The following is a 24,067-nucleotide window of genomic DNA, read 5'->3' as shown; positions in this document are numbered from 1 at the left end:
CAGGTTCTTCCTTAGGTCCACAGGCATTTCACAGAGGACAGCGGGATGGCCAGTGCATGGAGCGATGCTCGGTCACTGGCCATTGGGGAAACACGAATGAAGCCACGATGACTCTGCCCCGTGCTTGCCCCATGGCTAACGTGTAAACAGGCAGACAGTGGGCGTCGGCAAGAGCGTGGAGCAGGTGGAGCTCGCCCACGTCCTGGGCCAGGCGGGGGGACCTGGCTCACCTGTTCCTGGAAACCACTGGGTGGCATCTTCTCAGCTGGACTCTCACTCACTGCAGGAGGTGGCAGCCCACTCGGGGTGTGCACCTGCAGAGACACGGACACCTGTGGCAAGAGATCAGGACAGATGCTCACCGCAGCTTTCATTCTAACGGCGCAGACCGGACATCTGCCCAGGACGAAGAACGGCACTTGCCGGGGACACCACGCAGAGACAGCCTGCATGAAGGGACGCCTCAGGCTGCACCACGGCGACCCCACGAACTGAAGCCAGGAGCAGAGTGTGCAGACCACGAGAGGTGGCAGAGTTAAACTATGGTTTCAGAATCGACAGGGACAGTGGTTTCTTTTGGGAAGCAGGGACAGTGCCGGGAGGGCGTGGCAGCTCCTGGGGTTCTGGAACGTTCAGCTCTTGATTGGGTGATTGTCTGTGACGTGGATGTGCTTGATTTGTGAAAAGTCATCAGCCTGCAGAAAGACGCTTGTTCAAATATGATATTCACAATGGGAAATTACAAACATCAGAGACGTGCCCACTGGGGAAAGTTTCTACAATAGATTACGGTGTACATACACTGAGTGCTTTTGATGTTACACATCAAAAATTACACAGGAAAGAAAAACAATAAAAATTTAATTTAAAAAATAAATAAAAATTTAAATTTAATTAAACAATTAAAAAATGTAATGAAAAGAAAATACTCAAAACGTAAGTAAAAACCGTGCACAGACAGCAGAATTTCAGCTAGTGAGTGTGTGAGCCACACACATATTTACAAACTATAGAGCAAAGACCAAACTGGACTGTTTTTCTCCGCTGGACAGTTGAAGATGCTTCAGTTTTCTTTATTGAGCATGCGTTGCTTGTGTAGTGAAGAGCTGTTGGAACAAAGCCGGGTGAAGAATGTTGTTCAGAGTGTGGCGCGGGGGGCGAGGTCCTCGGCTGCAGGACGGGCCGGCCACGGATGGATCCTGCTCTGCGCGGACCCTCGACAGCAACCCCACTGTGCATGCGTAACTTTTCACAATTTACCCCGAATCACCTCTCCAGCCTCAAGGGAGGCGTGTGGGGCCTGGACCGCTGCTGTGAGTGGGGCTGCTACTTTTGGGGGCCATCAGAGTTGTAGGACAGGGGCGACGCTGTGGGGTATTGACAATGTTTCGTGGCTCGTAGTGTTTCTGGTTATTTTTAAATACAATCTGAGTAAAAGCAGAAAGTTCACCAAGTGTGTTCATCTATCCCCTGAGCACCCCAGATTTTGGAAGGGAACTAGACCCTGTTGGGAAGACCAGGTTGGCCAATCTCCTGTGGTCCCTGGTGAGCTGGCCGGTGGTGGAACCAGCAAGGGAGTGGTGAGGTGGCGGGTCGGATGTCCCCTGCCAGGGACAGCTCCCCAGGTCTCCCAGCAGCGTGGAACTCGGAGGATGTGTGTTGACTGAGGGCTCACGCAGGAGGCTCCAGGCTTATCTGTAGAGGAGACAGAGATCCCTGCCTGGGGCGCCTCACCTTCTGCTGGAGAAGATAAGCAACTGATAAGCTAAACCACCCGTGGGCACATTAGCAGGAAACAGTGCTATGAGAAGGAAGAGTGGGGGAGTGGGCCGGAAGGTACCAGGTGCAGCATTAAGCCCGTGGCCAGGGCCACCTGGGCGGGTCTATGCTGAGACTTGCCGGTAGGAGGGAGCTGGCCAGGTGGGCACTGTGGGAAGAGGGCTCCTGGTGGGGGAATGGGCGCAGGGGGCATGTGAGAGGACCCCAGGGGCTTCAGGCAGAGGAGGCTGGAAGTCACAGGCAGGGCAGGCAGGACCCTGCTGCCACCTGGAGGTTGCCAGCCTTTGCCCTTACGCACACAGAATTCGCATGGGAGGGCCTTGGTCACACTACCCAGAGAACGAACATGTCACCGTGGCCAACAGCCTTCGCGCCTCACCTTGTGGGCCTGTGCCCGGCTTTGGCGCAGAAGAGAGGTCTCCTGGTGCCCAGCAGAGCTGCACCTGCCCTGCACCTGAGGAAAGCCAAGCCCCCAGGAGGCTGCCAGCCAGTTGGAGTGCCACGGCCAGCCTGTGAGACCACATGGCAGAGGCTGGGACTGGCCAGAGCTCACTTCATGGCCAGCACATGGAGGAAGGCCCGGCCCGCGGCCCTGCGCAGGGCTAGTGGCCGATGCGGCTCGGGTCCAGCTGCAGGAAGCCACGGCACCTGTGCCTCACCTGGGGAGGCCCGCCGGACTGTGGGGGCCACAGAAAATGCATGTGGTGGTGACATTGGGACCCTTTGGGGGTCTGTACACAAGGTGGCTCTGGGGCAGGAACCAAAGAAATGCCAGTCCTGGTTGCAGGGTGCGGCTCAGGCCCAGCCTGGGCACCAGGCCTCTTTCTGCCAGAGCTATTTCCAGATATTTTCTCAGGAAACACCCGAGGAGTTAAATGTTGTGTCTGTCTACCAAGTGCAGATCGGGGCCTTAGGGCACCAGGAGCTGTGGGGCGGCTGGTCCAGGGGTGTGGGTCCAAGTCCATGTTCTGCCACTCCTGAGCTGCTCCCTGGAGGCTTCCAGAGGGACTAGGGTGAGGAGGACACGCCAGGCCTCCCTGAGCAGCACTCCCCCATGCCACGCCTGGGTGCCTGCCTCTAGTCCCCTGGGGGCTCACTCTGGGCAGGTCCAGGGGGACCCTCAGCCTCTCCCAGCCCACCCCACCCTCGCTCTGCCTCACTGGTCGTCCCCAGGCTCCCCCCACCTGCTTGGCCAGCCCGCTGACCCTCCGTCCTCTCTGTCTCTTTCTGCAGCAGCCTCTGCCCGGCCCCTGCCCTCCTCTCCAGTCTGAGCTCTTCTCAGAAGCCAGATGCTCCTAAATACAAACACGATCCCTTCCCTCTAGCCCCCTCCCTTTCCCAGTGTTCTGGAGGCAAAGGTCAGGCTCCTGGACTCGCACGTTCTTGAGGGACGCCCTCCCCTCCCGCCTTCCCCCCCATCATCCAGCGGGGGTGGTGCGAGCCAGCCCTGGGGGCGGGGCGGCGTTACCGTCCAGCCGTGCAGATGCTGACGCGATGAACCAGCAGAGACACAATGACAAAGTCCCATCCATTCTGGGAAGGCCACAGGGGTGGAAGGAATATGGGTCGGGGGGCAGCGAGTGGAGTCCAGGTGGCCGGCGGGGGGACCTCCAGGAGAGCTGACCCCACGGCTGCCCTGGAGGGAAAGGCCTGCGGGGAGCAGCGGGGGTCTCAGTGTGCAGGACTGTGTGGGTGGGGAGATGTTGGGGAGGCACAGGGGGCCGGATGAGCAGAGCCTGAGCCCAGAGGGGCATCCCCACCCACACAAGGTCTGCTCTGCCCTCACACTTGAATTAACACAGCCCCTGGGGGTGGGGTCCTCTCCTTGTACCCCCCAGCTTTGAAGACCAGGCTGGGCCTGCTGTCCCTCCAGGCTCTCCAGGCCCCCATGGTCATCCTGTGGCTTCCCCGTGTCTCCCTGACTGACCTCTGCTCTGGGCCTCTTTCCCGTTGCTGTCCTGGTGCCCGGTTTGGGGCTGCCCCACACATGAGCCCGTGGATGGACAGAAATTCTGCCAACACAGACAGCCTGCAGGAAGGAGCTGCCCTGGGGGTGGCCGGCAGTTCTGAGTCCCTGTAATGAGCCCAGGGTCACAAGGGACCAGCTGTATCTCAAGTGGCCCTGGGTGCCCAGGCACTGGCAGCAACCCCAGGCCCTTTGAGGAGCCATTTAGATCCCAGAGCTAGGGATGGGAGGGTCCAGGCTGGGTCGCCTTGTGTGAGTGGGTGATGGGCCATCCCAGGACACCAGGATCCACCTGCCACCCCTAGGCTGGGGTGGGACCAGGGATGGCCCAGCTGTCCTCAGAGCAAGCTGCAAAGAGAGGGCCACTTCTGGCTTCCTGTGGTGGCGGTGGGGTGAGTGGTGGGCCAGGGTTGGGGGAGCACCAGCACCCCCTGAGCCAGGCAGACACGGTCCGTTGGCCTTGGGTCCTTTCTTCCTGTGGCTCCCCGTGGCCATCAGAGCACACGCCCACCGCCCACGGGGCTGCGTTTGCACAGGGGGAGGGGCAGGCTCCCATCGGTGGGCGGGTGGCTCCGCAGATAAGGCATTAATAGTCCTGCCAGACTCGCCCCTCGGATCTGCTGACACCTCCTTTCTGCCCAGGTGCTGGGGTGAGGGGCCAAAGGTTCTCTATAAAGTGCAGGGGCTCCGCACCCAGCCGTTCTCCAGCTCCCGCCTGCCTGCAGTGCCAGGGCCAGCTCCCCGAGCACCATGGTGAGGCTCGCGCTGCCCAACCCCGGCCTGGAGGACCGGATCCCGTCGCTGGGCAGGCTGGATGCCCTCGATCGGCAGGAGGCCAGCTCCCGGCCGCAGTGGGACAACAAGGCGCAGTACATGCTCACCTGCGTGGGATTCTGTGTGGGGCTCGGCAACGTGTGGCGCTTCCCCTACCTGTGCCAGAGCCACGGAGGAGGTAGGGCAGCCGTGCGCGGCCCGGGGGCTGGTGTCACGCAGTGAAGGTCCCCGTCGGGCCACAGCACCCACTCACAGAGAGGAGAGGAGACACCACAGGAGCAGGGGACATGTCACCCCCTTCCGCTCCTGGGCCTCAGGTTGTTGGAGAAGGAGACTTCCCTGCCTGGCCTGGTCCAGGTGCCTTGTGTAGGACTCCAGGGAGGCCCTGAGCTGCAGGACTTGGGGGTCCTGCCCTGTCCCCAAAGGACTGTCTGATCTGGGGGTGGGGGATACAGAGAGGGACAAGGTCTCCTCCAGGCAGAGCAGGGCAGAAGGAGCCTGGACTGGGGGTGGTATGGCCGGCTCTGTACCAGGCAGGCACCGTATGGCCCCGTCAGAGAGAGGCGGGGGCTGGGCCTGGGCTGGGAGCAGGCGACCTTCAGCGGAGCCTGGCGGGTGTGTGGAGTCTGTGCTGTCCTGCCCTCCAGGCTGGTGCCTGGCTGAGGTGCACATGGCTCAGAGAGGGGAGCCGCTGCCACCCTATGCTGACCCCTCCAGAGGTTCGAGGGCACTGCCCTCCACAGGCCAAGGCTGTCCACTCTCCCCAGCTGCAGAGCAGCGCCCCCGAGTGCTGCGTCCAAGCCCTCATGGACCAGTCCCTCTGTCTAGCCTCCTGGTGGCCCCTGACCACACTTCCAGGAGGCTCTGGTGGCCCCTGGGGGCGCACCTGCAGTACCAGCATCACACATGTGGTCCCCTCCCTCCCAGTGGCCTCGGGCATCCATGAAGCACCTTCCACACTGTCTCCTCGGCCCCAGCCCTGAGGGGCCACTGCACACAGGGTACCATGCATGGGGGTGGCGGCTGCCTTTCCAAACCTGCTGCGCTCTCATCCAAAAGACGGTCTGGGCAGGTCCAGCTCCAGAAACAGGGTCTGCTGGGCGCTCTGGGTGTGTCCGTGGTAGGCCTGGTTGTGTGCGTTTTTAAGTAACCTCCTAAGTGACATGATCACTCTGGTGACATGATTCAGTAGCTGTCATTTTCTTTCCAACTTTGAAGGGCTTGCCACCTCAGGCACGGGCTGTGCGATGTGAAAGTTCTAAAGAAAAGCAGAAACGGTCATTCCTGAGTCAGTGTCATCCACCTGCGTTGTCAAGGAGCTGAGCTCTGTGTGTGGGGACGCGTGTTTTGTGCGTCTCTGGTCCAGCTGGGGGACCCATCACAGCAGTAGAGACGGCCGGGCTGACCGTCCCCAAGTCCTGCCTCCCCACCGGCCTTGGCCAGAACTTAGCCGTCGCCTCAGATACTCCTGGTCACTGTCCTCTTCCCTCCCCCAGGGGCCCTGTCTTGCAGGTGGCATCTGCTTAGCTTGTGGGAAGCTGAGCCAGGAGTGGAGCAGAGACCCCGGGAATTTCTTCCCCGCCTCAGGGTGGGAGAAGCCAGCTGCGGGGGAGGACAGGCCAGCAGGGCACCCCCTGCACACAGGGACCCTGGTGGAGTGCAGGAGCCCTCGGGGGCCACAAGGGGGTGGGGGGTGGACCTACATTGCCATTGGAGGCGCAGATGCTTGTCCGTCTGGGAAGAGGGGGTGGGACCCCCTGAGCTGTGGCATAAACAGTTATTTCAGTCTTTCTCAGAAGGGCTATTTCTAAGATCCCGATGGTGGGAATCTGATGGCGGGTCCCAGTACCTCTGATGGTCTCTGCTCTGAGGCTGGGATGCACAAAGCCTGGGGAGCACAGGGCTTCAGGGCCCGGGGGACCTGTGGCTGCCATCTGTGGACTGTGGCATGTGGTGCCCAGCGGGTCGTACCACAGACTCGGCCCTGAGCCTGGGCAGCACAGACGGGAGGGGCCACGCAGGCCCTGGAGCAGGCTGCGGTGGGACGGCGGAGCCGGGCCCAGGCAGCACGGGCTTTGGGGGGTCCACTTCAGAGGGTGGCTCCAGCCATCCCTCCTCCCCTTCTCCCTGGACAAGCTGCCCCGCCTCTCTCACGCTCAGACTTTGGGGTCCCCCATCTGCTGCAGTGACCCAGGCAGCACCTTGGGGCTCTGGCCGTCCCCACCGGCCTTTCCTGCACACCCTGTCACATGCCGACCAGGACTCCACACACCAGACAACCAGCCTGAGAGCTGAAGCCCAGACTGCAGTCAGGTGGACTCAGAGCCGGGACAGCAGGACCCGAGCGCTGCTTCCGGTCCCCTGAGGGATGGTTCTGCGCTGTTCAGGCGATTTCTCGCTGGTGCACATGGTTCACGGGGAATTTAACATCTGGGCTGCATCTCTGGACGGCCAGGGGGCGGGCAGCCTGCAGGTGAGACGGGCGCCTCTCCTCGTGTGGCCTTCAGAGCAACCATCACAAGGGCTCAGGGGAACACAGGGTCCCTCTGCGGGCTCCTGGGGGGTGTGAGCCTGCGGCTGCTGCCGGGACAATGGAGCTGGGTGGTGTCCCTGGGGAAGCCGCATCCTCAGCCCTTCCAACCTAGGTCAGTGATGCTGGATTTCCTAATTCGCGCTGATCGCCGGTGCCCACCACACTTGAGGGCAGGCAGCCCGCGTTTCCACCTGGCTTTTCTCCTGGAGCTCAGATGGCCCTTCAGGATTAAGAAAAATGTTGGCTAGAGCGTGGTGTTGATAACACCAGGGTCCAGGGTCCAGGGTTTGATCCCTGTGTCGGTCTGCTGCCAAAAATTTAATAAAAAAAAAAATGTACGCACTCCTCTGAGTCCCCCAAGTGCACTAAATATTTGCCTCGTGGATAGACCTGGGCCAGGTGGGCAGGCTCCTGTGGCCCTGTTCTGAGAAATGACATCCACGTCCTGGGTCACCCACGGTGCCCAAGAGAGGGTGAAATTACACTCACAGCCACAGGGGCCTGCCCTGAAACCACGATTCTCTGCGTGTGTCACTGTCACTGGCCTCGTGCCTCAGCCACTGAGGAGCTGCCCCACAGTTGGTCCCTCGTTGCAGCACCAGCACAGGTGGGGAGGTGGGGTGAGAGGAGCCCGAGGGGCCGTCCCTCTCGAGGAACACGAGGGCGGCCGACAGCCGTCCCCAGCCGTCCCCAGCCGTCCCCACACGCCAGCGGCCCGGGCTGCTCAGCGCCTGGTGCAGGGGCTGCACTTGCCTGCCCACCACATCTGGTTATTCAGCAAACGTTCCTGAGCCTTTCTCTGTGCCGCAAACACCACCTGCTGGAGGGAGCGAAGGGCCGCTGCCGAGTCCCTGCACTCAGAGGACCTGCAGCCGCCGCCCCCTCCTCTCCTGATTTCTCAAGGCAAGTGGCACTTCCAAGCAGAGTGTCTCCTGCCTTCTGGTCACCTCCCACGTCACTGCATCCCTGCCCCGCCGTTATCTCTGCCGCGTGCTTCCATCCGTGTGAGGAGCCCACGCCCACGGCTCCTGGTGCAGCACAGAGGTCCGGTCTCTAGGGACCTTTGGAACCGTGCCCCGCGCTGCCCCATCTGGCACAATCTATGCAGCTTTTCTGACACAGACGCCTCTTCTTCCCTGTTTCCCTCCCTCTGCACCTTCACCCCACAGTAAGCAGTAGCCGGGTTTACAAAAGAAAGATTCATATTCCTGAGGCCTTAATTTGTAAAGAACACTTGGCGTGGCTTGAGTTCTTTGAGAGAGAGACTCCCAGGGGCTGAGAATCCCCTCATCTGCCTCAAAGGCCCCGAGTGCTTGCTCTAAGCGGGGCACTGCTCTGGGCTGGGGATGCCGAAGGGGGGGGCACCCATCCCAGAAGCCCCAGGAACCTCAGGAGCCCCAGGACTTCAGGAGTCCCCAGGCCGAGTTGTCGGCTGCTCAACTCATAGGATGGGCTCCCCATGCGGGAAGCACGGGAGGCCCGGCTGCCTCCCAGGCACGCGGCTGGGATCTGGGGTGGGGTGGGTGTGTGCGGGCTGCCCGCATCCTCTGCTCACTGCTGACGCTGCTCTGAGCTGAGCCTAACCCACAGCAGGCCTCGGACAGCCTCTTGCCCTGAGGAACTTCTGGAAGGGAGGGGAGCCGGGGTGAAGGGCAGCAGGGGGAGCTATCCAGGAGGCAGGACACAAGTGGGGTTTTAAGGATGAGTAGGATGGCAGGAAGCTGGTGTGTTTAGGACGGGGGCATGGAGTGGCACGGGAGGGAGGAAAGGACGGAGACTGGGGCTGCATCAGGGCCGAAGGTCAGGAACTCCCGGAGACAAAGGCCGTAGTCACTGCCGCCGGGTGCAGGTGTGAAGACAGGGTGCCAGGACAGGGAGACCTGCGAGCCGGGTCCAGGGGCACAGCCAGGGCCGCAGGCTCACCTGCAGGGACCCCTGGGATCTCAGCAGAGCCTGCTCATTAGGTTAAAATAGGGAGAGATTTTCCCCTCTAGGAGCTTGATTTGAAACTCTTCTGGGCAAAACCACCAGGAAGAAAACAAGTCTGTGGTTTCTAAATGTCCTTTCTTTGAGCTCTTAAGGCTCAGGCGCAGCTGCTGAGTGTCAGTGACCTCTGGGGCCACAGGTGTGCGAGTCTCTGCCGCACTGCGCTGGAAGGACCGCGCCACTGCTGGAGCGTGCTGGACTCTGCTGCGGCCCCGAGTCAGGCTTGCGCACCCCCAGCCTCGGCCAAGCCCTTAGTGGTTGGCGCCTACCCGCACTAAAGCGAGGGGGTCGGGAGGAGAGGGAGGGTCCCATGTGCCAGCCTGTCTACGTGGGGTCTGCAGCGTGTGGTCTTCACCCCACATGGGATGGTTGGCGTGATGATGGCAGCGTCCACATCTGCGCGACGGCTGCTCTGCCCCCGGCCCCCTGTGTTATTTCTCCACTGGCAGGTGTCCGCGGGGCTCCCACTGCAGTCAGCTGTGTGCTGGGCCCCGGTGCCACCTTAACTGAAAGAGTGAGGTCTTCCTTGAAGCCGCCCAATCCCTAGCAGGGCTCCCGGCTCACGTTCGTACCGAGTCGGCACAGAACGTTAACTGTGCTGCTTTGGGACAGCGGCAGGTGCAGCTGTGGCAGGCGGTGGGAGCGCCCGGCTGATAGGCACAGGCTCTGTGGGCACCACTGCACTTGCCTGGTGTGGGTCATGATGCAGCGGCATTGGCTCTCATCACTTATGACCACAGCTCCCCAAGGCCAGGCAGGGGATAGCAGCCCATTTGGCAGTTGGGGGTGTCCAGCCACGAACAGGTCCTTCTGGAACATGGAGTTGGCTCTGACCCCAAACCAGAAGACTTGCTGGGCACCTCAGCCCCGATCATGTCCAGCGGTGTTCCATGGTCGTGACAGAGTTCTGCAGGCCCTTCCTACAAATGCACCTGCCCCAAGGGTGGCCTTTGGGCTCTGCTGTGGCCACCCTGAGGGCTCCGCTGTCTGCTCTGTTGCAGGGGCCTTCATGATCCCGTTCCTCATCCTGCTGGTCCTGGAGGGCATACCCTTGCTGTACCTGGAGTTCGCCATTGGGCAGCGGCTGCGGAAGGGCACCATGGCCGTGTGGTCCTCCATCCACCCTGCCCTCAAGGGCATAGGTGTGTGTCCAGTGCAGCCCCTGCCTGGGGCCCTCCTTCTGTGCCTTCTCTGTCCCTTTCTGGGGAGGGGAAGATCTCAGGTTCGTCCGTCCCTGAGGCCTCTGGAAACTCTTCATTGGATCTATGGGAGTGGACGTTGCAGTGCCCAGGCTGGCCACACCTGGACCCCAGGAGCCACCTGGGCGAGCAGAGGCTGCCCGAGTCCCCGCAGCCCAGGACACGGGAGGGGCTAGACACTGAAGAGGGCGGGTGCCCAGCTGCTCACCCGGGTCGGGCTTTGCAAGGGCCAGAGGCTGGAGGTGACGCCGGCCACACGCTCTCCCAGACTCCGCTGTCCATGCACCCACACTCGGGAGGAGGGCCCCGCACTGCACCCGGGTCCAGCTGTGGTCACTCATTTATAAGCTCTGTAACCCGGGGATCACCCCAATACAGCCTCACCAAAGGGACATGGCTCATTTAGACCTCAGAATACGGGTAGTGGTGAAAGGTCTTGAGCAGAAAGAGAAAAGGCAGGGTCCGCTCACAGAAAAGGACCGTGAGTCCACGAGGCGCCTTCCCCTCGGAAGCCGAGGCCGTCCTCACCCGCGCTCCCGGCTCTCCTGCAGCTGCAGACACCTCTCCCGGTCCCCTCTCCCCGTCCCCTCTTCCCATCGCCCTCTTTTCAGGACCGTGAGTCCACGAGGCGCCTTCCCCTCGGAAGCCGAGGCCGTCCTCACCCGCGCTCCCGGCTCTCCCGCAGCTGCAGACACCTCTCCCGGTCCCCTCTCCCCGTCCCCTCTTCCCATCGCCCTCTTTTCTGCACCCCCATGCACACTCAGAAGTTCACACACACACAGCTGGTTTTCAGTTTTAAGTTTCAGAAAAGTATGTCCACGAAACACCTTTCTAATCCTGCTGAGTTGTCCCCAAATAAGTGAGAACCTTTCCCATGGTGATTTCTTCTTCCTATCTCCCCGTCCCCCCCATTAGTTCTCAATAGAGAGGCTTTCCTGAAGCTCACGCACCTGTCCCTGGCCACTGGGGCTCCCTGGTTTGGGGCTGGGCCCGGTGGGCAGCCCCCCGCCCATAGGCAGAGTCTCGCCCACTGAGCACCTCCAAAGCTCTGTGCAAAGGCCCTGTGGCCGCCTGCCTGGACTCACCTGCGAGCAGCACAGGTGGGGGTGGGGATGGGGTGACGAGACCCCACGCTCTGGGTTAGTCAAGTGGGTGGCTCTACCTGCAAGAACTCAGCCCCCTCAGGTTCGGGAGTGGCTTCCATCGGGGCAGCCCCCGCACAGGTGTCAGGCCAGCCCTCGCCCCCCCAGGCCTCGCTTCCATGTTCGTGTCCTTCATGGTGGGTCTGTACTACAACACCATCATCGCCTGGGTCCTGTGGTACTTCTTCAACTCCTTCCAGGACCCTCTGCCGTGGAGCCAGTGCCCGCTCAACGAGAACCACACAGGTGAGCCCCCAGCCGTCCAGGGTCTCGGAGCCCGGACAGTCCCCCAACCCTCCTCTCCCGGCACCTTCTTAACAGGCAGATGGACACGCTTTGGGAGCACTCACACTCTAATTTCCTAAAGTGTTTCTCGGTCAAGTTCGGCAGAAGCCAGAGCACCTTTAAAGCAACAGGGCACCCAGCCCAGCAATGACCGAGCCACCTCTGCAAGCCCCCTGGTCTCCCCTGCGGGAATGGAGGGGTGCCACAGGCCTCCACCCCACCCCTCCTACTTCCTCCGTCTTCCATTCCATTTCCTTCCCCTTCCCCTCCACCCCTCCCTCCCAACAGCTCCATAACAGCATCCTAGAATGCAAAATATATATATTAATAAATAAAAATTTAAAAATAATTAAAAAAAAATAAAACAAAAGCCCCCCAAAATCATAGTGCAGGAAAAAGCCCTTGAAAGGGTAGCTCCTAGGTCAGGTGGCATGGTGCTGGTGAGGTTGTTAGGGCAGGAACTCGGGGAGCTGGGGTGGGCTCGTGCTACCGTGAAGGCTTCAGGTCACCAGCTGGGGCTTGTGGGACTTTCTGGGGAATGCTGCCCCTTGACACCTGTAACAGAAATAACGTTGGGACTGACCACCTTCCATCCCCCGCATTCCCTGAGCCTCTATCTGCACAGATGGAGCTTCCTGCTGACCTGTGAGGACTCCCTCACTCATGGAGGGTGAGTGGGCACCCCTGCCATGGCCTGTGGAGACGCATGCTCAGCTCACAGCAGCTGGGATGTGGATGGCCTATTCCGTGACCTCTGATCCAGCCAACAAAGAGTGACCAACGTGGTTTCACTGCATGACCCCTCCAAGTGCTCTGGGGTCAGCCTATCAGTATGGGCCCCTCGGGATCAGAAAAGGACAGTACCCATCCCCCAGCATCCCTCATGGCAGTGCACACACTTAGGGCTTTTCCCACTTCTGTGTTGGGGGATCCTCTAGGATTAGACCTCTTCTCCCTTGTAAGGGTCCCAGTGTGGTCCATGAGCCTGGAGAAACCCATGGGGTAAGAACCTGTGAAGCTGGACAGTCATGGGCAGGGACCCCAGCCAGGGAGCCCCAAAGACTCCGCAACTTCCTCAGTCACTGGGCACCTTGCCTAGGGACACTGCTTCCCAGAGGGTCCAGGGGCGAGTGGAGGCCTGGGGTACAAAGGACAACTGGGGCTGGTGTCTTTTAGCAAGCTGCACATGTGTGGGCATGTGCACATGGGTGTGTGTGTGCATATGCTCACCAATGTGTGTGTGTAGGTGTGCATGTGAACATGCAGGCAAGCACATGTGCATGTACGCATGCACAGTGTGCATGCATGCCTGTGCATGTGCTCACCAGTTCGCGCGTGTGTGTGCTCACATGTGCATGTGTGCATGTGAGCATGCAGGCATGAAAGCAGGTGCATGTGCACGTGCACACTGTGTATGGTTGCATGCTTGCCTCTGTGTGTGCTCACCAATGTGTGTGTGCATGTGTGGTGTGCATGTGAGCATGCAGGCATGCAGGAAAGCACACGTGCATGTGCATGTGCACACTGTGCATGTTGCATGTGTGCCCGTGCATGTGCTCACCAATGTGTGTGAGCATGTGTGGTGTGCATGTGAGCGTGTAGGCATGCAGGTGAGTGCATATGCATGTGCACACTATATGTATGTTTGCATGCATGCCTGTGCATGTGCTCACCCATGCATGTGTGCATGTGTGGTGTGCATGTTTGTGTGCACACTGTGTGTGTTTGCCTGTGTGTGTGTTCACCAATGTGTGTGTGCATGTGTGGTGTGCATGTCAGTGTGCAGGCATGCAGGTGAGCTCCTGTGTATGTGCACTGCACACTCTGTATGTCTGCATGCATGCCTGTGTGTGTGCTCCCCAACGTGTGTGTGCATATGTGGTGTGCATGTATGCAGGCATGCATGTATGCAGGTAAGTACATGTGCACGTGCACACTGTGTGTGTTTGCATGTGTGTTTGTGCATGTGCACGCCTGTGCATGCCCCTGGCTGGCGTTTCCTCCAGCTCAAGACCCCATGGTGCCTGCCTTCCTCCTCTCGCTGGCTCATCCTCTTGGTGACCCATGCTCTGAAGTGTGCATATGGCTGCCTCCCCCAGGCTACGTGGACGAGTGCGCCAGGAGCTCCTCTGTGGACTACTTCTGGTACCGCGAGACCCTTAACATCTCCAGGTCCATCAGCGACTCAGGCTCCATCCAGTGGTGGATGCTGCTGTGCCTGATCTGTGCATGGAGCATCCTCTACGTGTGCACCATCCGTGGCATTGAGACCACTGGGAAGGTACTGGGTGGGGCCCGAGCCTGGCCACTGTGCTCGAGAGGGTGGGGGGCCCATACCTGAGTCACTGAACCACTTAACTCAGCTCTGAGAGTCCCGGGGCTCTCCCTGAGCGGCCGCCTCTGCCCTCAGGCTGGCACCCATCTGTCTGGGAGGGGCCCTCTGTTGCCCTCCTGGGTTTGCTGAATCACTCAGAGCAGGGGCCCCGGAACTGGGTGTTAGCCAAGATGGCTTCGAACATAACTTAAAAACTTTGTGCCAGAGTAATACAAAGTATCCATCTGATTGGAAGACAAGAGAGGGAGGCTCAATCTTCCCCACTTGAGGAGCGTGGCGCCCGTGGCAGAGAGGAGGGTGGGGTGTCCCGTGTGGTCCGGGCTTCTCCCCGCCGCCGCTGAGCCCGCCCGTCTCGGTGCTGTGCCCGCAGGCTGTGTACATCACATCCACGCTGCCCTACGTGGTGCTGACCATCTTCCTCATCCGAGGCCTGACGCTGAAGGGCTCCACCAGCGGCATCATCTTCCTCTTCACACCCAACGTGAGTCCCCATGGTTGCACTGGCTCCCATCCTCAGGGAGCAGCTGGCCTGTGCCAGGCCTGTCCTGTGGCTGAAAAGGCTGACTGGGGCCGGGAGAGGGGGCAGCCTGTCTGTGGGCCCCGACACATGCACACCAGGGCTGCGATGGGGGGCTGCGTGTCCCCCCGACTTTGCCCCTCTGTGCGGAACGACAGGCCAGGGCACATCGCCCTCCCCTGCCTGCGCATGGAGGCTCGCGTCTCCTCCATGCACCTCCCTCCTTGCCTTCCCACGGACCCCGGGCCACACGGTGCACAACTGAGGGTCTGCTGCAGGTCACGGAGCTGGCCAACCCGGTCACCTGGCTGGATGCGGGTGCACAGGTCTTCTACTCGTTCTCCCTGGCCTTCGGGGGCCTCATCTCCTTCTCCAGCTACAACTCTGTGCAGTGAGTGTGGGGGCGGGGAGGGTCGCACCAGGTGCAGGGGGCTCTCGGTGGGGCCAGCGCAGGACGTGGTGGGGCTGGGGCCTCTGACTTTCTCGTGGCCTGGACAAGATGGAGCTGAGGGTGAGTTATTTTTATAACAGTTTTATTCAGATAATTTACAAACTACACAATTCACCCATCTGAGGTGTACAATTTAGTGGTTTTAGTACATTTACAGAGTTGTGCAACCACCACCTCTACCTAGTTCCAGAACATTCTCATCACACCAGAAACCTCATGCCCATGAACGGTCACTTTCAAATGCCCTGACCCTGGGCCCCGGCAGCCGCTGATCTGCCTTCTGTCTCTGTGGCTGTGTCGTAGGCACGTGGTCGTTTGTGTCTGGCCAAGCAGTGGTCTCAAGGTCACACTCTGCGGCACAGGCAGCCTGTGTCCCCTTACCTACTCATCTATCGACAGACGTGCAGGTTGTCTCCACGGGCTGTTGTGGATTATGCTGCTGTGAGCGCTCGTGCAGGGGCAGGTTTGGGTGGACGTCAGTTTCATTTCTCCCGGGGGCACGGCTGGGAGTGGAGCTGCTGGGCCGTAGGGCAGCTGGACACTCAGCTGTGTAAGGAGCTGCAGGACGGTCTTCTGAGGTGCCGCGTCACTGACGTTGCCACCAGCGTGGTAGAACAGCCCCAACTGCCCCACACTCCAACACTTGTCACGGACTTTTTTAGTCTAGCCATTCTAGCAGGCGCGGTGTGGTGTCACCGTGGTTTGGTTTGCGTTTCCCCGATGGCTGACACTCCGGCTTCTGATGGAAGCGTCTGGAGGATGGCGTTAGCCTCAGCTGGATGGGAAGGGTGGGGGAGCTGCCGGGGTTGGGTCGGGGGTTTGGGGACTAAGCTCAGGCCGTGCTGAGTGGGGGATGCCTTTAGGAGATGGGGAGTCCTCAGCCTGCGGGCAGACAGGACTCCAGGGACTGGGAAGAGTCATCATAGGGTGTCCGGCCCGGAGACGGTCCTGGTAGCCCGAGGCTGAATGTGGCCTCCGCAAGCACAAGGATGGAGAAGGGACGGGAGTCCTGGGCTGCAGCCAAGAGGTCTGGGGGAGGCAGGGGCAGCCAGGGCCCGGCCTTTGGGGAGCCCCTAAGCCAAGGCAGAGGCCCAAACCCCTTGGTGCCCACACCCTCTTGCCTCCTCGTGGTCGTGAGCAGGCAGCTCTGTGTGCAGGCCTTCGGCTGTGCCAAAACTCCTACCCGAAGCAGCACAGACCCTGCGCCTCCCCAGGCCAACCAGGGATTCACCCAGAGAGCTCAGGGTCTGGAGAACACCCTCCTGTGCTGTGGATGGCTGGGAGTCCTATGGGCAATGCTCTTCAACTTCTAGAACTTTCCCCTCGGAATAGACTGTTGGGCAGTGCCCTCGAGGCCAGGTGCTGAGGAGGCCTCAGGTTCATGGGGGCTGGAGCCAAGGGGCCTGGGGTGGCTGCACTAGAGGCCAGGCAGGGTGAGGGGCCCTGGCAAGGCCTCCTCCTCACGGCCCCTGGTGGCTCTGCAGCTGGGTGTGAGGCCAGGCACAGTCCTGACCTTGTGGGCTGACTGTTCACTTGGCTGAAGCCCGAGGCAGATGTGGCTCAGCTGGGATTTGAGCCCAGGGTCTCTGGCTCTGGAGCCAGGGGCAAGAGCTGCTCTAGGGTCCCTGGGGCTTTTCGACGATGGGGGGTGGGGTGTAAAGTGGTGAGAAGGGGGGCAGTGAGGAGTCACTGCTGTGGGCTCTGGAGCCCAGGATGTGGCCTTCTGGTCACCTTTGTGTCCTCAGCCTGTCACGGCTGGGACTGTGCTCTGGACCTGGACCCACCACGTGACGCCACTGTTGTCCACAGCAACAACTGTGAGATGGACTCGCTGATCGTGTCCGTGGTCAACGGCTTCACGTCCGTGTACGCAGCCACGGTGGTCTACTCCGTCATCGGCTTCCGTGCCACCCAGCGCTACGATGACTGCTTCAGCACGTGAGTGGCCCATCCTGGTCCCTCAGGTTGTGGCCAGGTCCCCGCCAGTGCCGGCGTCAGTCTTGCCGTCCTTTGCAGGAACATCCTGACGCTCATCAATGGCTTCGACCTGCCCGAGGGCAACGTGACCCAGGAGAACTTTGAGGAGATGCAGCGTTGGTGCAATGCCACCGACCCCGCCACCTATAAACAGCTGGAGTTCCAGACCTGCGACCTCAACACCTTCCTCTCCGAGGTAAGTCCCCATGGTCTCCAGCGCTGCTGGGCCTAGAGATGAGGTCTAGTCATTTCATGAAGGGTCTCGGACCCGCCTGGTCCTGGCTTGCTGTGGGCTTAGGGGTCAGGAGAGCAGCACGGTGGGGCCAGGCAGGCAGCCCAGTGACTGTGCCGCCACCATGCACCATGCAGGGTGTGGAGGGCACAGGCCTGGCCTTCATCGTCTTCACCGAGGCCATCACCAAGATGCCGGTGGCCCCGCTGTGGGCCGTGCTCTTCTTCGTCATGATCTTCTGCCTGGGCCTGTCATCCATGTTCGGGAACATGGAGGGCGTGGCTGTGCCCCTGCAGGACCTCAAGGCCATGCCTGCCAAGTGGCCCAAGGAGCTGTGCACAGGTGCGTGCATGGGGCGGGCTTGGGCACCCAGGGGAGGCTCTGGCGTGCTTGTCCTCCCGGCTGCAGTGCAGCCCTGGGGGCTCTGGACCGCACTGTGCTCTCCACCCGGCCCGCAGGCCTCATCTGCCTGGGCATGTTCCTCCTGGGCCTGGTCTTCACGCTGAACTCTGGGCAGTACTGGCTCTCCCTGATGGACAGCTACGCTGGCTCCATTCCCCTGCTCGTCATTGCCTTCTGCGAGATGGTGGCCGTGGTCTACGTGTACGGCGTTGACAGGTAGGGGAGGGCGGCAGTGGCTGTTTCTGATGTGGAGAAGCCAAGTCACGGGAGAGCTCCTGCCGAGGGCTGAGCATTCAGGGCACACAGGGAGACGGACACGGGGCCTGTGCAGAGGACACCCAGACTGCACGCCCAGCTTCCAGATGCTCTGGACAAGTGTTCACAGCCCGGGGCTGTATAGTAACTTGGGGTGCAGGAGGGAGAAGATACCACTGCCACAAAAGAAAAATTTATAGACAACGCACCATGAGCTATCAAAAGGCAAACAACGTGCTAGAAAACCAGTGTGAACCCACGTAGACAGAAGACGAGGCTACTACACCTTGTCAGCGGGGGAGCCCCGAGCAGGGCTGAGGCGGGAGTGGCTGTGCAGGCGGGTCACGGCTCATGGCCAGGAGACACGGCAGCGCGAGTGTCGAGGGGGCTCAGTGTCTCTGTCTGGGTCTCCCAGAAGCAGCCTCTGTGGGCTTGGATGCGAGCAGGAGGATCGAGGGCTGAGGACAGGGGGAGTGAGATGGGAATGGGCATCGTCCGTGGGTGACATGAACTTCCTGCTGCCAGCAGGCGGGTGCCCCGTGGGACCTGGGCCTTAGTGGCCTCCTGCCCCAGGAGGGAGCTGAGTGTTTCACACCCACTCCAGGGTCCTCAGCCAGGGATGTGCCATGTGTGTGTGTGTGTGTGTGTGTGGGTGGTATGTGTGGTGTGTGTGTGGGTGGTGTGCGTGGTGTGTGTGTGTGGGTGGGTGTGTGTGTGGTGTGTGTGTGTGGTGTGTGTGTGAGTGTGTGTGAGAGAGTGTGTGTGTGGTGTGTGTGTGTGTGGTGTGTGTGTGAGTGTGTGTGAGAGAGTGTGTGTGTGGTGTGTGTGGTGTGTGTGTGTGTGTGTCTGTGTGTGTGTGGTGTGTGTGCGTGTGGTGTGTGTGTGTGTGGTGTGTGTGTGTGTCTGTGTGTGTGTGTGGTGTGTGTGTGTGTGGTATGTGTGGTGTGTGTGCATGTGGTGTGTTTGTGTGTGTGTGTGTGTCTGTGTGTGTGTGTTTGTGGTGTGTGTGTGTGGTATGTGTGGTGTGTGTGTGTGGTATGTGTGGTGTGTGTGTGTGGTATGTGTGGTGTGTGTGGTGTGTGTGTGTGTGTGTGGTGTGTGTGTGAGAGAGTGTGTGTGTGTGTGTGGTGTGTGTGGTGTGTGTGTGTGGTGTGTGTGTGAGAGAGAGTGTGTGTGTGTTTGTGGTGTGTGTGTGGCATGTGTGGTATGTGTGGTGTGTGTGTGGTGTGTGTGTGTGGTGTGTGTATGTGTGGTGTGTGTGTGGTGTGTGTGGTGTGTTTGTGTGTGTGTCTGTGTGTGTGTGAGAGAGAGTGTGTGTGTGTTTGTGGTGTGTGTGTGTGGTATGTGTGGTGTGTGTGTGTGGTATGTGTGGTGTGTGTGTGTGGCATGTGGTGTGTGTGTGTGTGTGTGTGTGAGAGAGAGTGTGTGTGTGTTTGTGGTGTGTGTGTGTGGTATGTGTGGTGTGTGTGTGTGGTATGTGTGGTGTGTGTGCATGTGGTGTGTTTGTGTGTGTGTGTGTGTCTGTGTGTGTGTGTGTTTGTGGTGTGTGTGTGTGGTATGTGTGGTGTGTGTGTGTGGTATGTGTGGTGTGTGTGTGTGGTATGTGTGGTGTGTGGTGTGTGTGTGTGTGTGTGTGTGGTGTGTGTGTGAGAGAGTGTGTGTGTGTGTGGTGTGTGTGTGAGAGAGAGTGTGTGTGTGTTTGTGGTGTGTGTGTGTGGCATGTGTGGTATGTGTGGTGTGTGTGTGGTGTGTGTGTGTGGTGTGTGTATGTGTGTGTGTGTGTGGTGTGTGTGGTGTGTTTGTGTGTGTGTCTGTGTGTGTGTGAGAGAGAGTGTGTGTGTGTTTGTGGTATGTGTGTGTGGTATGTGTGGTGTGTGTGTGTGGTGTGGTGTGTGTGTGTGGTGTGGTGTGTGTGTGGACGCTCCGGTAGCCAGACAGAAACCCAGACAAAGAAAGGCGGGGGAGTGGGCACGTTTAGAACCCGTGTCCCTGTCAGCCGTCCCCGTCCTCTCAGCTAACATGTCAGGACGTTCTCACCTGGCTTTGCTTGGCGGGGATCTGGTAGTGGGCACCCCTGGTGGGAGACAGATTCACAGTGACTTTCAGAAATAATCTGACGGGGTCTATTTAAGCGTGCACAAGCCCTGTGTCAGGGGCTCCTACTTCAGGAAGCCTGCTCTGAGTCAGTAAGGGCACGAGTTTGCAGGGTCCTTGGGTGGGACGCACTTCAGCTAGAGGTGAGGGGGACGGAGCTTGAACCTGCCCGGGGGGCAGCTGCGGGGCGGCCAGAGAACAGCACGACGAACGTTTGGACCGAGGCACGTGGGCTGTGCTGCAGGGCTGTGCTGCAGGGCTGTGCGCCGCAGTCTCAATGCAGCACAGGGGCCTGGGGATGGCCCAGGGCCGGCCCGCTGTCAGACACCCGCTGCCCACGGACAGGGTGAGGCGCGGGTGCTGGAGGCCCTGGCGCAGCTCACGTTCACGTGCCACCTGTTCTGCTCTGATGTCCACAGACAATATCTTACTTGTGCAGGAGAGATGTCCGCACAGTGGGCACAAGCCACAGGAGTGCTGGGGACATCTGCTTGAGGGCACAATGGCTGGGAGGGTTCTGGGCGGACTTCTCTCCCCCCTGCTCCCCCAGAAGTACTGACCCCTCATTCTACATCAGTGAGTGCCCAGGACGTGGTGAGGACAAGGGCCCCTCTGAGGTCAGAGGCTGGGGTGGTGGCATTGTGAGGCAGACAGAGGAGGTCTTCCTGGAGGCGTCAGCCCTTTGCCTGGAAGGCTGGACAGAACTCCGCTGAGCAAGGCTGCGTGCGGCGTCCCAGGACGACACCATTGGTCCAGGCTGTAAGAAGACTGGGCCATCCTTTGTCTCAGTGAGGTTAGAGTCCTGGCGGGGTCACTGGTGACACTCTCTCTGGGCTTCTGCTTCCAGGTTCAACAGGGACATCGAGTTCATGATTGGCCACAAGCCCAACATCTTCTGGCAAGTCACGTGGAGGGTGGTCAGCCCCCTGATCATGCTGGTCATCGTCCTCTTCTTCCTCGTGGTCGAGGTCAACGAAGATCTGATATACAGCGTCTGGGACCCCAGCTACGTGAGTGCAGAGACGCCGGGCTGGGCTGGAAGAGCAGCCTGTCAGGCTCCCTGTGGAAAGGCGTGGGGGTGGGGCGAGGGGTGCACGTTGCCGTCGAGGGGAGCCCTGCATCTCCCCCCAGTCCCACAGGACCAGGAGGTGAGTCCTGGGCTCCTGATGTGTCTCCTCATCCCTGTGCCTCTCCTCTCCGCAGGAGGAATTTCCCAAATCCCAGAAGGTCAAGTATCCGAATTGGGTGTACGCGGTGGTGGTCATCGTGGCCGGGGTGCCCTCCCTCTCCATCCCTGGCTTTGCCATCTACAAACTCATCAGGAACCGCTGGCAGAGGCCAGGGGACCAGCAGGGGCTGGTCAGCGTGCCGTCCACGACCTCTGTGAATGGGGACCTGAATGGCTGGCCCAAGAGGGCAGTGGACTGAGTTGGGGGGAAGAGGAACTGGCAGCACCCTTGAGTGGTGGCCGGCTGCACATGTGTGTGTGAGTGTACATTCATGTATGTGATTCCGTGTGCTGTATGTGTATGTACATGCATGTGGGTGTGTATTCATGCTGTGCATGTATGTGTATGTGTGTGCATACATGTACCTACTTGTGTTTCTCTGTGTGCATACCTGTGTGTATGTGTGCATATGTGTATGCCTGCTTGCGTGTGGATGAGTGTGTATACATGTGTGTATGCATTACACATGCACACGTGCATACACATATATAGGCACGCACATGCATTTCTATGTATACAGGTGTGTACATGTGCATCTTCATGTGTATATGTGTACACGTGCATGTGTGCAAGCACATATGTATGGACATATGCATGCATGCATATCCAAATATGTACACACATGTGCGTGTACACACACGTGTATTTATGCAATGCATATGTTCGTGTGTGTATACAGGATTATGTGTGCATACACATGTGTGTGTTTGTGTGCACATATGCACACGTCTGTATGTTCATGGCACACACGACCATCACTTGGGCCTGGTTGCTCACTGTCCTCACAGACTTGGTGTGGTGTGTGCTGTGGGCCCTGGAGCAGACCCAGTGGGACCTTGCCACACCCACACGCCCCGTGGAGAGTCAGCCACGAAAGGCAGGGAAGCTGCGCCTGCTGCCGTCATCTGCTGTGGACAGTGGGCAACAGGGCCGTGTGTGCTGTCTCGGCTCCTTGGAATGATTCTCCCCACACCACCTTGTCCCTGTGGTGTTGGCCTCTAAACCAGGAACCCCCGAGGTTGAGGACTTTGTCTTTGTACTCCTTGTACCACGCTGGCCACCTGGCCACGTCCTCCGGGTCCTGCAGCCAGCCAGCCAGCCCTCGCCGAGTCCCGAGTCTTGGCAATACTGTGGCTTAATGCATGCTAATCCATTTAATCATTGCTTCTGGCCGCCCCAATAGGTGAACAGTTAAATAAAACTCTGCTTGGCGTTATTTAAGGCAGAAACCACCCTTGTGTTTTCTTAAGAGGGCATTAACTGTGTGAATTTTTAGCCAGATGTTGGAAAAGATGGGTTATATGGTAACTCAGCCTTGGCCACCATCGCTGAGGACATTCCATGTGTCCTGGGCACCCTCAGTGACCGTGACGCCCCAGGCCACGCTCTCCCTTTCCCAGAACCTCCCGTCCAGCGGCGACCACAACTCCAGCTGTTAGCCCCCCAAACACTAAGTCTGTCACTGGCGATCCTCCACCCACGCCGCTGACCTTTGGGCACCACAAGCTGCAGAATCCTGCAGCGAGAGGGTCCTACATGTGCCACGGCCCCAGCCCGGGAATGATGCTGCACCCGGGCACGGCACAGAAGGCCGCGGCCACACCTGCCGATGTGAGGCCCCACCTCATATTCCCTGAGCTTTTCTGACTTTTGACTGGGAACACACTGTCCTCTGGACCCCCCGCCCTGAGGCCCCCCAGGTGTGCATCGAGGGGAGTCCCTGTGCCCACGGGTGTGCCCTGGGTGGGGCCATCTACGTCATTTGGTGTCTCTTGATGAGTATGTTGTTTTACAGGCTCTGGTGTCTTTGTGAATGTGATTGAAAAGCAGGGTTTGTGGGCACACAGTGTACTTGTTAAATAAACTGCCTCTATTTAATGTTGTCGGGCTGAAAGTTGTCTGGGTGTGGAAGGGTGCGCTGGCGAGCAGCTGAGCCCAGGCCGCAGGAGACGGACACTGGAGGGTCCTGCTCCTGACTCCTGCTGTGGGTCTGGTTTCCAGGGGCTTTCCCTCAAGGAGTCTCGATGCTGTGGACCCGTGGCCCTCACCACGGGGACCTGGCTGCTCAGTGGGCTGGACAAGGCCAGGGTGTGACAGGTGGCTGGTGCCACCCTCCCTTGCCCAAGGCACCCTGCAGCCCTGCCTGGCTGAGCTGAAGCCATGCGCGGTGGGTGGGCCCTCGGCCTCAGGATGCAGGGGCTGCGTGAGGTCTGCTGGGCGCAGCGGTGGGCAGGGAAAGGGAGGTGGGAAGGACAGGGGTCACCTGAGAAACGGCCGCACAGGTGACCGAGCCAGGTGACGCCCCCCCGCCCCCCCCCCCCGCCACCCTCCCTTGCCCAAGGCACCCTGCAGCCCTGCCTGGCTGAGCTGAAGCCATGCGCGGTGGGTGGGCCCTCGGCCTCAGGATGCAGGGGCTGCGTGAGGTCTGCTGGGCGCAGCGGTGGGCAGGGAAAGGGAGGTGGGAAGGACAGGGGTCACCTGAGAAACGGCCGCGCAGGTGACCGAGCCAGGTGACGCCCCCCCGCCCCTCCCCCCCTTTTCATCTTTTTTCTTTATCCCTTTTCTCGTTTTCCGTCTCATCCAAAAAGGATCTTTCCTTTAGAAATTCCATCACTTATTTATTGAAAGAATTTATTTATTTTTTATTTGGCACACATTAATTGTATGTATCCGTGGGGTACAGAGCTATGGTTCAATACGTGTGTGCAGTGTGTGATGGTCAAATCAGGGCAGTTAGTACACACATTTCCCCCAAACTTGTCATTTCTTCGTGGGGAGAACATCTGAGCACCTCCCCAGCCCTCTGAGGACACGCGTGACTCACAGTGAGTCGCAGGTTCCTGGGTTGGCCGCAGCCCATCGTAACACAGCTCGGCTCTCTATTTCTACGAGTTAAGTTTTCTTTTTCTTT

At 59.7% G+C, this 24,067-nt stretch overlaps 1 protein-coding gene across 1 annotated transcript; it reads left to right on the top strand.

The window, feature by feature from the left end:
* The first annotated feature begins 4,495 nt into the window (after positions 1 to 4,495).
* On the top strand, positions 4,496 to 21,355 carry SLC6A19 (solute carrier family 6 (neutral amino acid transporter), member 19). Its single transcript, XM_008589236.1, has 12 exons — positions 4,496 to 4,697; positions 10,040 to 10,180; positions 11,488 to 11,625; positions 13,764 to 13,945; positions 14,370 to 14,480; positions 14,795 to 14,907; positions 16,777 to 16,905; positions 16,984 to 17,140; positions 17,314 to 17,518; positions 17,635 to 17,794; positions 20,775 to 20,937; positions 21,131 to 21,355. The coding sequence occupies exons 1-12, from the start codon at positions 4,496 to 4,498 to the stop codon at positions 21,353 to 21,355; spliced, it is 1,926 nt and encodes a 641-aa protein (XP_008587458.1).
* Positions 21,356 to 24,067: the final 2,712 nt, after the last annotated feature.

This window comes from Galeopterus variegatus, unplaced genomic scaffold, assembly GCF_000696425.1.
Source record: "Galeopterus variegatus unplaced genomic scaffold, G_variegatus-3.0.2 Scaffold5320, whole genome shotgun sequence".
NCBI classification, from domain to species: Eukaryota; Metazoa; Chordata; class Mammalia; order Dermoptera; family Cynocephalidae; genus Galeopterus; species Galeopterus variegatus.
This window is presented reverse-complemented; position numbering and strand designations above follow the sequence as displayed.

Bases quoted from the DNA above. Each gene is read 5' to 3' on its own strand.
- SLC6A19 (XM_008589236.1), top strand. From the start codon at position 4,496: ATGGTGAGGCTCGCGCTGCCCAACCCCGGCCTGGAGGACCGGATCCCG. The intron at 13,946-14,369 runs GTACTGGGTGGG...CTGTGCCCGCAG, and splicing joins GCATTGAGACCACTGGGAAG to GCTGTGTACATCACATCCAC. The intron at 17,519-17,634 runs GTGCGTGCATGG...CCCGGCCCGCAG, and splicing joins GCCCAAGGAGCTGTGCACAG to GCCTCATCTGCCTGGGCATG.